The sequence below is a fragment of the Myotis daubentonii genome, chromosome 7 (assembly GCF_963259705.1).
Source record: "Myotis daubentonii chromosome 7, mMyoDau2.1, whole genome shotgun sequence".
Lineage (NCBI taxonomy): Eukaryota > Metazoa > Chordata > Mammalia > Chiroptera > Vespertilionidae > Myotis > Myotis daubentonii.
In genome coordinates this window covers 37,775,806-37,792,688 of record NC_081846.1, presented here as the reverse complement: position 1 = coordinate 37,792,688, position 16,883 = coordinate 37,775,806, and the positions used below count along the sequence as shown (strand labels likewise).

Sequence of the window (16,883 nt, the reverse complement as noted above, 5' to 3'; positions counted from 1 at the left end):
ATGACCTCCTGGTTCATAGGTCGACGCTCAATCACAAAGCCATGCCAGCTGGGCAATAAAAATAAATAAAATGCATTTAAATCTCCAAATTTCTCTGAATCCAAATGTTTCTAGGTACTCTCATAAACTGACAGCAGGAAACTGAAACAGTTCAAGCTATGACAATGACTTTAAAAATGTTTAATGTGTATATATCCTTTGGCTGAGCAATTCTACTATTTTCACTTTATAAGCTCTACTGCTGTACTGTTTCAGAGCTTTTGAAAAACAAAGAAATGTTCCTTTTTTAAATGTATTTTTCATTATTGACAGTATTAAGATATCTCCCATTCTCCCCTCTTTGACCCCCTTAAGAAATGTTCATTAGCTGCCCTAGCCGTTTTGGCTCAGTGGATAGAGCATTGGCCTATGGACCAAAGGGTCCCAGGTTCCATTCTGGTCAAGGGCAGAGACCTTGGTTGCAGGCTCCTCCCTGGCCTGGGGCCTGGTCGGGGCTCATGCAGGAAGCAACCAATCAATGTGTTTCTCTCTGTCTTTCCCTCTCTCCTCCACTCTTTCTAAAAAAAAAAAAAAAAAATCAATGGAAAAATATCCTTAGGTGAAGATTAAAAAAAAAGAAATGTTCATTTCTAAACTTTATTTTTAATAGGAAAAAAATAGTGATGGAAGGAGACTTGACCTGGGTTGGTGAACACACAATACAATGATTGATGATTAAAATGTATTCTAGAATTGTACACCTGAAAGCTGTATAATGTCTACCCAATAAATTCAATAAAGATTTTTAAAAACTAAAAATATCTTTAATAGGAAAGAAAATAACCTATAACAGATTCACATGTAATATTTTGGGAGAGCGGTATTTCAAGTGTTCTTCCTGATCTCCCACCAACCAGTTCTGTAACCTCAGGCAAATTACTTAATACTTGTGGCCTCATTTATAAAACCATTTCTAAGAATATGCTGCCATAGAACACAGAACAAGAGAGAGAAAACTGCCTGTGTATTTTGAGGTTGAAAGAACCTAAGAAAAGCAAAAGCACCTAAGGGGGAACTAAGACTGCCAGAAAAGTATGCTCTTCCTAGAACCCAGCCCTTCCTGAGGCTATGGTCATTTAAAATGTCTTCCACAAACACATACTGCTTATATTTTCATGTTTTAATTAAACAAATAAAAATTTTATTCTTTAAGTAGCAGAACAAAATATACAGTATAATCCCATTTATATGTTTGGACACCTAAAAGGATATGACATTATTAAAAGTGAGTACTGCTGGGGAATGGGAAAAGTGCAAACTTTCATTTTCTACTTTACCTCTGGATACTTTGACTTTTTATAATAACAGACTAATATACATGTTTTTTAAATATGAGGTTATTAGAAACACTGGGCCACCATTTTTCCATAATTACTAGAAATATTTAGGGGCAATTAAATTCTACCATTAAATTCACATACATACAAAGATTTCAGGCTTGAATTTTAAAAGCCTCAAAAACTATTTATGTGAGAGTTATAAATTAAATGAAAATATTTAAAGTCCAATACTTTATTAGTATTTAATTCTGCATTTCAGAAAAATGAAGTTTTAGACAACTGATCAGGAAATAATAAACTATGGCCTGTGATCCAGTTGATTGTTTATTTTATAAGGTTTTATGGGAATGCACTGGGCCCCTAGTATAGATGTATAGATATAGATATAGATATAGATATAGACATAACAGATACATTAAAAGATGTTCAACATTACTAATCACGAGTTCAACATTACTAATCACATGGAAACGCAAATCAAAACCACAATGAGTTATCACCTCACACTGTTAGAATGGCTATTATCAAAAATACAAGAGATAAGTGTTGGTGAGGATGTGGAGAAAAGGAAACTGTGCATTACTGGTGAGACTGTAAATGGGTACAGCCACCATGGAAAACAGTAATGAAGATTTCTCAAAAAATTAAAGACACAACTAACTTATATGATCCAGCAAGTCCTCTTCTAGGAATTTAGCCAAAGGAAATGAAAACACTAACTCAAAAAGATATCAGTATCCTCATGTTCACACTGCAGCATTATTTACAATAGGCAGTATGCGCGCGCATGTGTGTTTATGCACACACTGAAATATCAGTCAGCCATAAAAAAGAAATTCTGCCTTTTGCAACACCATGGATGAACCCTGAATGCATTATGCTAAGTGAAATAAGTGAAACAAAGAAAAACAAAGACTGTATGACCTCACTTATATGGAGAATCTAAAAAAAATAAATTCATAAAGACAACTGGTGGTTGCCATAGGCAGGGAGCTGGGATTGGGTGAAATGGGTGAAGGTGGTCAAAAGGTAAACGTCCAGTTAAATAAGTCCTCAGGATGTAATGTACAGTATGGTGACCAGAGTTAATAATCCTATATAATAAAGAGGTAATATGCAAATTAACCCTCGTGCCCTCACAAGATGGCTGCCTACGACCAGGCAGGCAGGGGGGTTAGTGAGGGACGAACAAACGACTGAACAAGCAGACTGCGTGGGACGACCAGGCCGGCAGGAGGGCAGTTGGGGGTGACCAGACCAGCAGGGGGTTGCAGTTGGGACGACCTGGCCGGCGGTGGGGGGATGGGGGGTGCAGTTGGGGGCAACCCGGCCGGCAGGGAGGGCAGGCAGTTGGGGGCAATTAGGCTGGGGGCAGTGAGGGGCGAGTAGGCCGGTGGGGCGGGGGGGGTGGGGGGGGGGTGGGGAGTTGGGGGCGACCAGGCTGGCAAGGTGGGGTCAGTTATGGGCGACCAGGCCAGCAGGGGGAGCAGTTAGGGGTGATTAGGCCGACACGCAGAGGCAATGAGGGGCGATCAGGCTGGCAGCGGGGGGGGGGGGGGGGGCAGTTAGGGGCGACCAGGCAGGCAGACAAGCGATTAGGAGCCATTAGTGGTCTAGGATTGTGAGAGAAATGTCTGGTAGTCGGACATCCCCCAAGGGGTCCCGGATTGGAGAGGGTGCAGGCTGGGCTGAGGGGAACCCCCCCACCCCGCCATGCATGAATTTCATGCACCTGGCCTCTAGTCTATACTAATAAAAGACAAAGATGCTAATTGACTGTACCTTCGCTACGCCCACCAGCCCATCAGAAGAGTACGCAAATTAACCCAACAAAGATGGCAGTTAATTTGCATACACAAGCGCCCAGTGAAGACTAAAGACAGTGTAGAAGGAAGCCAAGCACTGCAAAAGGGAGCCAAGTGGCGGAGAAGGGAACGGATCGGAGGTAGCAGAGACGGGAGTGGAGCTGAAGCAGCGGACACAGAGAGAGCGAAGTGGCAGAGAAGGGAGGAAGCGAGGTGGCAGACACGGGAGGGAGGTGAAACAGAGGACATGGGAGGGAGCCGAGGCGAAGGCGGGAGGGAGCCGAGGCGGCAGGGAAGGGAGGGAGCCGAAGTGGCGAAGAGGGGAAGGAGCGAAGCCCGCCTCTGGCTTCGCTCCCTTCTCTGCTTCTCTCTGGCCTCAGGAAGCCCTGTTCTTGCAGGAATCTTCCTGCAACAGGCCTCTAGTAGTATAAAAGAAGCAGTCCCCCCTTATTCACGATTTCACTTTATGCAGTTTCAGTTACCCATGGTCAACTGCTCTGAAAATATTAAATAGAAAATTCCAGAATTAAACAATTTAGAAGTTTTAAACTGCAAACCGTTCTGAGTAGCATGATGAATTCTCACATCATCCCACTTGGGATGTGAATCATCGCTTTGCCTAGTGTACCCACACTGCATAAAATGGCACCTTCCCATCCGTCTCAGCAGCCTTCTCAGCTATCAGATCAACTGCCGCGGTACTGCAGTGCTTGTGTTCGAGTAACTCGCCTAACCCCACATCACAGTGCTTTCTTCATTCACTTCATCTTATCACATAGAGACTGTATCATTTCTCATCACACGAGAAGGGTGAGTACAGTGCAATACATAACTATTACAATATAATTATAACTGCTATATTTTTGTAATTATTGTTAATCTTTTATGGTGCCTAATTTATAAGTTATTAAACTTTATTATAGGTTTTTATGTATAGGAAAAAACAGTACATATAGGATACTATCCACGGTTTCAAAGCATCCACTGGGAGTCTTGGAACACATCCCCTTCAGGTAAGGGGACTACTGTATTATATATTGGAAAGTTGCTAAGAGAGTAGATCTCAAAAAGTCTCATCACAAGAAAAATAAACTGGTAACTATGTGTAGTGAGAGATGTTAACTAAACTGTGTGATCATTTCCCAATATATACATATATTGAATCATATGTAAACCTGAAACTAATGTAATGTTATATCAATTATATCTCAATAAAAAATTTCTTCAGTGAGTTAAATACTATGGTTAGTTATACAAAAGAAGTCTTTTCAGTACGTATATAACAATGAGTAATTTTTTTCATGTTAAGTAATGTTTTCATGTCAACTAAGATATTTGATTAACAGAATGGTAATGAAAATTGTTATTCTTACCTGTAATCTAAACCAATCTAATCTCATTCCTCTGAAATCAAACACTTCCCCATCTTCAACTATAATAAAAGAAAAAAAGTTTATAAAGCAAATTACTATTTTCACAAATCTATAATCCCACTTCAAATTATAAGAGCTAAGACAATTCCACTTCTGGGTGTATATACAAAATAATTAAAAGCAGGGTGTTGAAGAGATACATTTGTACATCTATGTTCATAGCAGTATTATTCACAATAGCCAAAAAAGTGAAAGCAATCTTATATCCATCAACAGATAAATGGATAATAAAATACTGTATTATTCTACTTATATGAGGTGTCTAGAGTAGTCAAACTCATAGAAGCAGAAAGCATGGTGGATGCCAGGGGCTGGGAGGAGAGGAAATGGGGAGTTGCTATGTAATAGCTATAGAGTTTCAGTTTTGCAAGATGAAAAAGTTCTGGAAATTGGTTGCACAACCATGTGAATATACTTAACACTATCAAACTGTACACTTAAAAATAGTAAGACAGTAAATTTCATGTTATGTATATTTTACCACAATTAAAAAGTAAAAGTAATTTAATAGCTAAGTCAGTGAAGTAATTTTCAAATCCTATAAAGATGACGTTAAAGGAGACAGTTATGCTAAGAAAAATATAAAACAGACTCTTCTAAACTCTCCAGTGTGCTTACATGTCAATTTGTAGGAGCTAGAATAGAGCTCACGGAATCCAGTAAATAGAGACTTTGTATGGCAATTTGGATATGCCAAAGAGAAGCCCTAAGTGCATCCTTTCAGTGAAAAGTTGAGTACAGCAATACAAGATATTTTGAGAGGCAAACCACACTCACATAACTTTTATTACAGTATGTTATAATTGTTCTATTTTATTATTAGTTGTTGTTAATCTCTTACTGTGCATATATTTAAATTAAACATCACAGATATGTATGTATAAAAAGAACAGTACAGTTGATCTTTAAACAACATTGGTTTGAACTGCACTGGTCCACTTACATGAATGTATTTTCTCTTCCTTACAATTTTTTTTTAATCCTCACCCAAAGATTATGTTTTTTTATTGATTTTAGAGAGAGAGGGAAAGAGAGGAAGAGAGAGAGAAACATCAATGTGAGAAACATTAATCACTTGCCTCCCATATGCACCCCCTTACACACCCCAACTGGGGATGGAACCCACACCTGGGCATGTGCCCTGACTGGTAATCAAACCTGCGACCCTTCAGTGCACAGTGGCTCCAACCAACATGGGTCAGGGCACAATTTTCTTAATAACATTTTCTTTTCTCCAGCTTTCTTTATTTTAAGAATACAGTATAGCCCGGCCAGCGTGGCTCAGTGGTTGAGCATCGACCTATGAACCAGAAGGTCACGGTCGGATTCCCAATCAAGGCACATGCCCAGGTTGTGGGCTCGATCCCCAATGTGTGGCATGCAGGAGGCAGCCAATGATTCTCTCTCATCACTGATGTTACTTTCTCTCCCTCTCCCTTCCTCTCTGAAATCAATAAAAATATATTTTAAAGAAAGAATATAGTATATTATACATATAATATACAATATATGTTAATCAACTATTTATGTTATTGGTAAGGTTCTGGTCAACAGTAGGCTATGAGTAGTTAAGTTTCTGTGGAGTCAAAAGTTTCAACTGTGCAGGGGGCCAGCTCACCTAACCTCTGCATTGTTCAAGAGTAAACTATATATATAAGGTTTAGTACGATCCATGGTTTCAGGCATCCACTGGGAGTCTTGGCACATAACCCCTGCAGATAAGGGGGGATGGACTACTATATGTCCAAAAAAGTAAGTGATTAAATGTTAACGGTCAAATCTTTTCCTTAATAATAAAATTTGAAAACCTACTGAGAAGAAAATGTGTTTTTATTTAAAAGATTTATTACCTTGCTTTACACTTAGGGAAGTCATAGTGTTAACAAAAGAAGACATGATGATTGATTCATCTTCAGGGCAAACAGAAAGATTCTGAAAAGAAACAAAAAAAATAATGTTAAAATCATCTAGTTAGAAAAAAATCCATAGGTTCATCAACAGGTACACAGATAAACAAACGGTATATCCACACTATGGAATATTTTTCAGCAATAAACATGGACAAAATGTTGATACATATAATAAAAGGGATGAATCTCAAAAACATTGTGCTAATTGAAAGAAATCAAAAACAGCCCTAGTCAGTTTGGCTCAGTAGATAGAATGGCAGTCTGTGGGTTTGATTCTGGACAAGGGCACATGCCTCAGTTGCAGGTTCGATCCCCAGCCCAGGTTGGCCCGCATGCGAGGAGGCAACCAATGTATGTGTCGCTCACACAGAAGTTTCTCTCTCTCTGTCTCTCCACCCCCATCCCCCGCCCTCTATAAAAATCAATGGAAAAATAGCCTCGGGTGATGTTTAATTTAAATATTATGCACAGTAAGAGATTAACAACAACTAACAAAATAAATATTTTTAAAAATGAAATTAAAGAAAAAGAAAGAAATCATAAATTAGCCCTGCCCAAGGTGATATACTTATTTCCTGATAATTAAAAGTCCCCCATTTCTGCCTGGCCAGTGTGGCTCAGTGCTGAGCATCAACCCATGAACCAGGAAGTCAACGTTTGATTCCCGTCAGGGCACAAGCCCGAATTGCAGGCTCAATCCCCAGTAGGGGCAGTGCAAAAGGTGGCCGATCAGTGATTCTCTGATGTTCCTATCCCTCTCTACCACCCCCTTCCTCTCTCTGAAATCAACAAAAATGTATTTCTAAAAAAAAGTGAGCCCTGTTGAAGTAGCTCAGTTGGTTGGAGCATCGTCCCATACACCAAAAAGTCAGGGTACATATGGGAGGCAACCAATGGATGTTTCTCTTTCTCTCTCTCTCTCTCTCTCTCTCTCTCTCTCTCTCTCTCTCTCTCCCCCTCCCTCCCTCCCTCCCTCCCCCCATCCCCCTCACCCCGCTTTTCTCTCTAACAACAGTAAAAAAGTTATATGGTATATGATTCCATTTATATGATTTTTTTAAAGGCAAAAAATGACCAAAGCAGATGAGTATTTGTTGAGCCGAAGAGAAAATCAACTACCTAAGTGCACAATAAACTTTTCAGTGTTGGAAATGTTCCACATCTTGACTGCTATGGTGGTTACGTGAATGCATACATAGTTGCCAAAATTCAAACCATACACTAAAAATTTGTGATTTTTTATTAAATGTAAATTATACCTCAACAAAATTAGGACAAAAAAATCCCTCTCAAACTGGCTAAAAAAAAAAAAAAAAAAAGAAAGAAAATTTGATAGACTGCATCTGAAATAGATAATAAATTTTTTAAAAAGTGGGTGCTTACAATTCACCATAGCTAAGATCTGGAAACAGCCTAAGTGCCCATCAGTAGATGAATGGATTAGAAAACTGTGGTACATCTACACGATGGAATACTATGCTGCTGTAAAAAGGAAGGAACTCTTACCATTTGCAACGTCATGGATGGAACTGGAGAGCATTATGCTAAGTGAAATAAGCCAGTCAATAAAGGAAAAATACCACATGATCTCACTCATTCATGGACAATAGAGACCATTATAAACTTTTGAACAATAATAGATACAGAGGCAGAGCTGCCTCAAACAGATTGTCAAACTGCAGCGGGAAGGCCGGGGAGGGTTGGGGGGCAGGAGGTAGGGGGGTAAGAGATCAACTAAAGGACTTGTATGCATGCATATAAGCATAACCAATGGACATAAGACACTGGGGGATAGGGGAGGCTAGGGGACTGTCTAGGGCGGGGGGATAAAATGGATACATATGTAATACCCTTTGTAATACTTTAAGCAAAAAATAAATAAATAAATAAATAAATAAACCAGTTACACTACAAAAAAAAAAAAAAGTGGGTGCTTAGCTCACAAACAGCATAAATAATTGTCAAGACATTAAGACCTACACCACAATGTGAATGTATATAATGTCACTATACTGTATACTTAAAAATGGTTAAGATGATAAATTTTGTTATGTATGTGTTACAATAAAAGTAATTTAACACCTATTACAATGAGCTATATTAACAGGTTGCTCTTAGTTCTAAATTTAAATTCCAGCAAACAGTTAAAAACACCATACTTGTACTTTACAAAAGAAGAGGTGGTAAAAAGCTTAGGTGTCAAGCTAAGACACTACTTCAAATACTGGCTCTGTTACTTATGATTGTGCAATATTGAGCAAGTTGCATAAGGTCTTTTTTCTTCAAATAATGATAACTATATCTACCCTCACAAAGTTGTACTACAAGTGTAGTAAAATAAACTATCAATAATCTGACAATTATTAATATAATTTTACTACTGCTACTACCGCTATGACAATATTTTCAGAAAAAATAAGCCATTTTCTCAGATTGTATTAACATACAGTTTACATAAAAGACACCAAAAAATATGGAATGACTTTAAAATGTTAACACTATAACATAAATGTATTCATAAGCATTCAACTAACCACAGCAAATTTCAAAATGACATGAAACCAGGAGTCTGATCTACTTTTTAGATTGTGATAGCATGACAGCCTCTGCTTTATACAATAAGTAATAATTATTTGAATAAAACTGCAGCAAACAGTAGCCACACAAGGTATAGCTAAAATCAGCTTTTCTAGTCTTTTTTAATGGACATTCTAGAAAAAAAAGTATCTGAGCTCCATCTAGTGGATAAAAAAGAAATAACTAGTTTATGAAAACAGAAGCTGTATATAATTAAATGCAAACAATTACATGACATTTTTCTTATTTGGATTTTTAGGTAGGTTTCAAAAATATTAGGATTTCAAAGTATGATTATTTCTCTGTAAAACCAGTAACTGTACAGTCTTAATACAGTCTTAATATTAGTCTTAACATATATTCTTCCTTTATACTATATGTTAGCTTACAGTAGTTTTTAGATACTGGTGATTTTATAAAATGAAGCAAAATAAGATACTATTTTCCCTACAGTCAGTTAGTTTATTAAAAATAAAATAAACTTATAATAAGATGAAAAAGACCAAATAAAGAAATTATGGAAAGCCAAACAAACAAAAAACCTAGAACAAAATCAATAGAGAAAAATCCAAATTGAAAAAATTAGGACATCTAGTTAAAAAAAATTTTATTGGCCATCCTCTAACACACTATACAGAAAGATTTATCTTCTACTTTTCCTCTAATACTTAGTTATCAATTATATGTCTACATTATCTTTTATCTCACAGCCAATGTCCAAGTTCAAGTTCTCATCAGCTCTCATCCAGCCTACTGCAATTCTTCTTCTACTCTCTCTCTGCCTTTTCCCTTGGCCCCCAGTAAGTCATCAACCACACTGATCCAGGGTAATCTTTGTAAGTAGTAAACCTGATGTATAACTAACTTCCTCTTTTGCAAGGCCCAATATAATTTAGTTACTGTACACCTCTACTGCAAGATAAAGAAACATTCCCTGCATTGCGTTCATTCTGAGCTTTGTACACAGTTAAACAAAATGCCTACCACACTAAACTACAACAAAATACGTTCTTCCCTCCAAATGATGATCCTCTTGACAAGATATAACTACAACTTGTTTATATTTGTATCGCCACCATAGGGCACAAGATTAAATTTTAAATGCTTATTGAACAAACAAATCAGTTACTAAAAAGAAGGGAAGAAACAAAAGGAAAAATAAAACATGAGATAGTTTTTACCTGCACAAGTTCATTGAGGACAACAGCATCAAAGCCAGAAAGGTACTGCACATAATACCTCTGCATTACAGGTCCGTATTTCCTTACATGTGCTCTAAGCTCTTCCATGTAAAATATCAATTCAGCAATGTGCCTTTTTTTAAAATTGAAAAAAAACATTTCAAAAAATAAATTTATTGTTATCAAGGAAAATGTGAAATGCCTTTGATATTTATTATAAGAAGTTACTTTTAGAAAAATTACTGTTAAACATTTAATGTCAATTATGATTTTAAATTATTTAACATGAATAAAGAAAGCAAAAGAAAAGCTAAGACTAAAAAACTGGTAAGAGGAAAATCCAAAATGAACATAAAATTAGAACATCTCATAAATAATCATTTTTAAATCACAAATAAAAGGAAATGGGAAGAAATAAGACTTTTCTATATGCTCTTATTTCTCTGCTTCATTTATCTAACTCCTCATTGAGGGACTTGACAAAAATGACAGAATAACATTTCAAATTATAGACTTGGTTGCAACTCCGTAAGGATTCTTAAATATGAATTCCATAGGAAAGTCACTGGGTATAGCCAAAAAACAACTTTATGACCACCTAGAGCAGCTGTTCTCAACCTGTGGGTCGCGACCCCTTTGGTGGTCGAATGACCCTTTCACAGGGGTTGCCTAAGACCATCCTGCATATTAGATATTTACATTACGATTCATAACAGTAGCAACATTACAGTTATGAAGTAGCAACGAAAATAATTTTATGTTTGGGTCACAACATGAGGAACTGTATTTAAAGGGCCGGAAGGTTGAGAACCACTGACCTAGAGTATTAGGAAAGGAAACATTAAAAGCCATAATTTTAAACTCAAGTTGACTTGCATTCTAATTCATATCAGCTAATGCTATGTTACAAATATGCATAATAAATATGAAAAGCCCTAAAAAAGTTTTTCAAAATAATTTTACTTCAAAGGCCCCAAATCCCAGTTATAAATCAAAATATACCAAAAAAAGTTTTAATTGCTGCTAACTTACTTATCTATAAAGTCATCTGCACTCTTCTTTGGCATGTTATCTGCATGACGAAGTAGCCAGATAATTTCATCACGGGCAAAGGATAACGCCATAAAAACAAAAAGTGCCTAGTTAAAAAAAATACAAAAACATTGTTTACTCTTACGCAAAGATTAAAAACAAAACCTATTCATACTCTTTCTCTAAGTGAAAAATCATTGCCAAGAATTGATAAAATCAAGTTCAAAAAGACGGCACACCAACAGAAAGGAGATGACCAAAGAGAAGTTGAAAGTATGTATCAAGGAAAGCATATATATATAAGCAAGTAGTGAGAACAATGTAGAATGGTGCAGTTGACATATGAGTTAAATCAATTACCTTGGGACCTAGCAAGCCAGGTTGATCAGAGAGGACTGTAGCCAATTCTTTCAGTGCAGACCTTAAAAATTTGCGTCTTTCTCTGTGCATTGAACCACTACAGGAAAAGACACTTATATTTTATCTGTTTCTACTAAAATTATTATTGGCAATTAAATAACTTATCATTGTAGGGTCAACATCCAAAGTTGTTTTTTCTGAAGCAGAAACCCCTTACAAATATCATCTTCTATGTGCTTGCCATTAAGCGACTTACCAATTTTACATTTATCCTTGCCTTTCTTGTGCTGCTTTTTGTAAACATGTTTGGACTATTATTCTTCACCTATCAAAATACTACATCCAAACTTCAAGACCAATCCTGCAAGAAGCATTTCCTAATATCCAGATGTCTATTTCTGAAATTTTAGTACCACATATCCTAAGCATTTTATAAACAGGACTATGAAATCTTCAACAGCAATTACTGTCCTCCTATATACATTTTTGTCACCCCTACATAGAAATCAACAAATATAACAATAAATATCTAATTTCCCATGTTCTCATTTACTAAGTGTATTCCTATTAAATACAAAAAACTGACTAAACAAAAGTTATATTCAATAAAAATATTGGGATGAGATCTATTTGGTCTCTTGTTCAAAAAACAGAAAGACGAGGGAAGAAAAGGATAATCATAAATATTCATATACTAGGTATTTCAATAAAATGCAAAGTAGAAAAAAGTTATTCTCACATATTAACATGGGGAAAAAATCATAAAATGTTCTTAGTATTCTAACTCGTCATATTATGCACCATATTCAGCGCTTCAAGAAAGTTTTAAAATGTATATAGGTGCAAAAAATAAGTGGACACACACACACAAAAAAAATATACATAAAACAATAAGTATCAGGAATGTGCAATACCAGAAATTTCGCTGTGAGACAGATCAGTTTGAAAAGACAGATTAAAATCCCACTCTCTACCTATGTGACCTTATGTTCTACCTCTCAGTTTCAGCCATCTATAAAACAGATAATGACACCTGCCTCAGAAGATACATCTTTCAAAATGCTCAGATACAGTACTTTGTTATAGGATAGTGGCAGTAAGAGACTTGAAAGATACCTAAAATAAAAGTCATTTGTATGGTACTTCCTTAGAGCATTTTCATCACACTTCAAAAATAATTAAAATCTGCACTAATTCCAAAGTTACTAGAGACTGAGGTTATATATTATTTCCTATTGATTATAAGTCCCCCATTTCTGCCCAACCAGTGTAGCTCAGTGGTTGAGCCATGGTTTGATTTCCATCAGGGCACATGCCCAGGTTGCGGGCTTGATCCCCAATAGGGGACAGTCAACAATGATTCTTCCTCATCAATGATGTTTCTGTCTCTCCCTTTCCCTTCCTCTCTCTGAAATCAATAAAAACCTATCTTTAATTTTTTAAAGTCCCCACTTCTATTACATTTTTCATGCCATCAATATGAACTCACTTCAACAAAATAATGCTTTAAGAAAGAAATTATTCTTTATTAAAAGTACCACAGATAAGATAGAAGTACTTACGCATGTGACACAGCCGCCTCTTTGCATTCTCTTATATCATTAATACGTTTGTTATAGCTATGTGCAAAAATAAAAAGTTGGAAACATGTTGACCTTAATTTGAGCAATAAGTCAAAATAATTTAATCAAATATTAAAAGTCAAATAGAACTGACATATTATCAACAAGAAAAATGCCCTCAAACTAGAAATACATGGAAGGGGTCTACCCACATCCTTCTTAGCCAGCACCTTATGTAACCAAAAAAGGCTTCCTAGATAAATTTCATAATATATTAGATCCAACAATAAAATAAAGTTCAAAATGTAGATTTTTACTTTATTAAATACATTCCCTTAAGCTCCAATAGAGACATTAAAATTATACTTCTGATGTAACTAACAGTAGTTTCTAAAAATTTAAAGTGCTGACAAAGCTATTCTGACTTTTTATCACTTCTGACTTAAAAAGCATTAAAAAAATTCTGAAAGGACATATACTCATAATCAACACTAAAGATTATTTAGGGATAGGGGCTCTGTGATGGAGAAAACTGGGGCAGGAAAACATTTGATTACTTTAAATTAAATGAAACAACACCAACATCAAATAGTTTAAAAGTGCCATCTGAAAAATAAATGCTAATAAATATATGTCAACTTCATGAATACTAAATACAAAAACTCAAAATTCCTCAAATGTTAAAGAAAACCTCTTCCTGAAAACCTGGCTAAAACCACTTCACCCTAAGAACTTCAACTTCTAAATTAAGAATTCTAAGATTTATGTGTTCTTTGCGCATGTGTCCAAAACATATTAATTATATAATCACTGTCCTTTATAATTAATAAACTTTTATAATTATAGTCTGACTTGTAATTACTATGATAATTCACATTTTAAATTAGATTGACCACTCACTACTTAAAAATTAAAACTTTTCGACTTTAAATAGAGATATTTAAATGGCAAATTTATCATTTAAAAAAGCATAACCAAAAGACAACTCATTATATGGTGTCACTAAACTTACTTGTATCATACATATCATAAGCTCACTCAATATACACAGACTACCTGGTTCTAAATGTTTATATATATTTAAATATGATTCTACATCATATTGTCAATATAAGACATTATACAAGTTTCATGATTTGCAATCTGAATGAATTAGAAAATGACAAAGCCCATATGACAGGGTATTTCTGGGAACTCCATTGTCTAAAATAAAAGCTGAATTAAGACCCGAAAAGTACATAGGGTACTGTTACACAAAGCATGACTGAGAAACTATTTGCATGAGAATGTCAGAATCACCTACAGTGACAGAAATCCAAACAGTGGCCACTTGAAAAAGAGGGCGAGTGGAGGGGGACCAAGGTTGACAATACTAACCAGAAAAAAGCACGAGAGAATTTTCTGGATATAATGAAAATGTTCTATATCTTGACCTAGGGCAGTGATGGTGAACCTTTTGAGCTCGGTGTGTCAGCATTTTGAAAAATCCTAACTTAACTGTGGTGCCATGTCACATATAGAAATTTTTTTACATTTGCAATCATAGTAAAACAAAGACTTACATTTTTTATATTTATTTTATATATTTAAATGCCATTTAACAAAGAAAAATCAACCAAAAAAATTAGTTCGTGTGTCACCTCTGACACACGTGTCATAGGTTCGCCATCACTGACCTAGGGTAATTCATATGCAAATTAATTGAGCTTTGCATCTAAAATTTGTACCTTTCTGTGAGTAAATTTTACCTCAATAAATTACTGAGGGGCAGGGACAGATTCCTTCAACCTCTCTGAGATACAAATATGAGACAGAGGAAGTTAGGAATGATGCCCAGGATCCTGGATTTTAGTTCACATCCCAGGGTAATTCTTATGCACATTAAAATTGAGATATACTGGTTAAATTGTGAGTATTAAACATAGCTTTATTTTTTAGTAACTAATAGATGCTCTATTTTTATCTCAATTTAATTAGGAATAGGTAAATAGGATAAGAAATAAATGTAGTAAATTTAATTTCTACCTGAAACTAACAAGCCCAGCATAACATTTCCAGGGATACCAGGATATTTTAGATGCTCCTAATTTTAAAATATTTCATAATTGCTACCAAGTCTGAGTTCAACTTGGCTTTTATATATTGGCTACAGAACCTCACGTGGAAAGAAATGCAAGATTTAAAAATTTCAAGGAACAAATTCCTGAAAATTATTTACTTTACAGAAAATGAATGTAAATAAGTTATTTGGAATACCTGCCTATTAAAGGGAAAAACGATTTCCTATATGCAGCAGTCTGACTTCTGTAATTGTTATAATTAAATTTCTGATTGATTCATAACCTATACCAGGGGTCCTCAAACTTTTTAAACAGGGGGCCAGTTCACTGTCCCTCAGACCGTTGGAGGGCCAGACTATAGTTTAAAAAAACTATGAACAAATTCCTATGCACACTGCATATATCTTATTTTGAAGTAAAAAAACAAAACAGGAACAAATACAATATTTGTATTTGCATGTGGCCCGCGGGCCATAGTTTGAGGACCCCTGTCTTATATAATGAGAGCAATATGCTAATTGGCCGTTTCACCCTGAGGTGTAAGGACCAAGCATGTCACAGACCAGATCACGGATCAGCAGGAGGGTGGGCTGCAGAGAGCTACAGGAGGGGGCAGGGCAGCAAGCAAGCGGGAGGCGGAGAGCTACAGGAGAGGGCAGGGCAACAAACTATGGGGAGGGGAGCTACAGGAGGGCAGCAGCAACCTACTAGCACACGGATTTGTGCACAGGGCTACTAGTACTTTTATAAGTACACTAAATCTAAACTACCACTTTTTTTAAAAGTTCAAAACCCAGTGTGGTGACTGTGGGGGAGGTGGGAGGAGGTGGAAGTGAAAGAGGGCATAGAGGGGATAAATGGTGATGGAAACCATTTTTTTACAAGTTCATAACTTTAAAATGTATACGGTGTTTTTTTAGTACTACTTTTGTCTAAAACCATATTATGATTTGCAAAAGAGGACATACCTTCTTTCTCCTAGAACACAAGTTTTAAAAGGGCAGGAACACTAGATATTTTAATCTGTGAAGTTACTTATAAAAAATATGAATAGTACCTTATCAGGATGATTGTTAAAAACAACTTGCTCATGACTGATAAGATGGTACAGGCAATAACATTTTCTTGCATGATATGAACCTTCTCTATCCCCAAAACTTCAATGAAGATAATCCACTCGCTATCCTTATCCAAAAAGACAAAAACATTGAAGATGCCATACCCTCGTATGTTTACAAATAAGTCTTCTGCAGCTTTGTGAATGTGGAAAACTTCATCCCGAAAGAGAGAGAGGCAAGAGCTACTTTGAAGAGCTAGCTTCCAAAGATTCAGTGCTGTTGCATCAGTATTGAGGATCCCATGGCACAAAATAAAGCCAACTTTAAATAAAAAAGAAAAGTCAATACAAATGTTAAAATTTTCCAAAGGTAAAGTTCTTTCAGTTACAAATAGCTTTTCAAAAATTCAGAAAAGTAAACACAATCACTAAATTAAGGCTTTTAAATGACCGGTAATAATTCATATACATACAAGATGGCAATACTGTTGCTCTTTCAATAATTTTCTGTATTCTGCAAAATTAATTTTTGAACCCAGACTGACAAAAAGGGGGGGAGGGGACATCACTTCTGGGGTGTGAAGAAA

At 35.9% G+C, this 16,883-nt stretch overlaps 1 protein-coding gene and 1 long non-coding RNA gene across 8 annotated transcripts in view; one reads left to right on the top strand and one right to left on the bottom strand.

The window, feature by feature from the left end:
• The window catches only part of LOC132238456 (uncharacterized), a 154,117-nt gene that overhangs the window by 17,378 nt on the left and 119,856 nt on the right, over positions 1 to 16,883 (top strand). The gene's annotated exons all lie outside the window — the stretch shown is intronic.
• The window catches only part of NCKAP1 (NCK associated protein 1), a 95,297-nt gene that overhangs the window by 34,854 nt on the left and 43,560 nt on the right, over positions 1 to 16,883 (bottom strand). For all 7 annotated transcript variants that reach the window (XM_059703906.1, XM_059703902.1, XM_059703901.1 and 4 more), the window contains 7 exons: positions 16,462 to 16,618; positions 13,180 to 13,236; positions 11,618 to 11,714; positions 11,258 to 11,364; positions 10,226 to 10,358; positions 6,408 to 6,489; positions 4,498 to 4,556 (listed from right to left, as the gene is read on the bottom strand). In XM_059703906.1, coding sequence (XP_059559889.1) covers positions 4,498 to 4,556; positions 6,408 to 6,489; positions 10,226 to 10,358; positions 11,258 to 11,364; positions 11,618 to 11,714; positions 13,180 to 13,236; positions 16,462 to 16,618 — 692 coding nt within the window. The remainder of the gene's footprint in view (positions 1 to 4,497; positions 4,557 to 6,407; positions 6,490 to 10,225; positions 10,359 to 11,257; positions 11,365 to 11,617; positions 11,715 to 13,179; positions 13,237 to 16,461; positions 16,619 to 16,883) is intronic.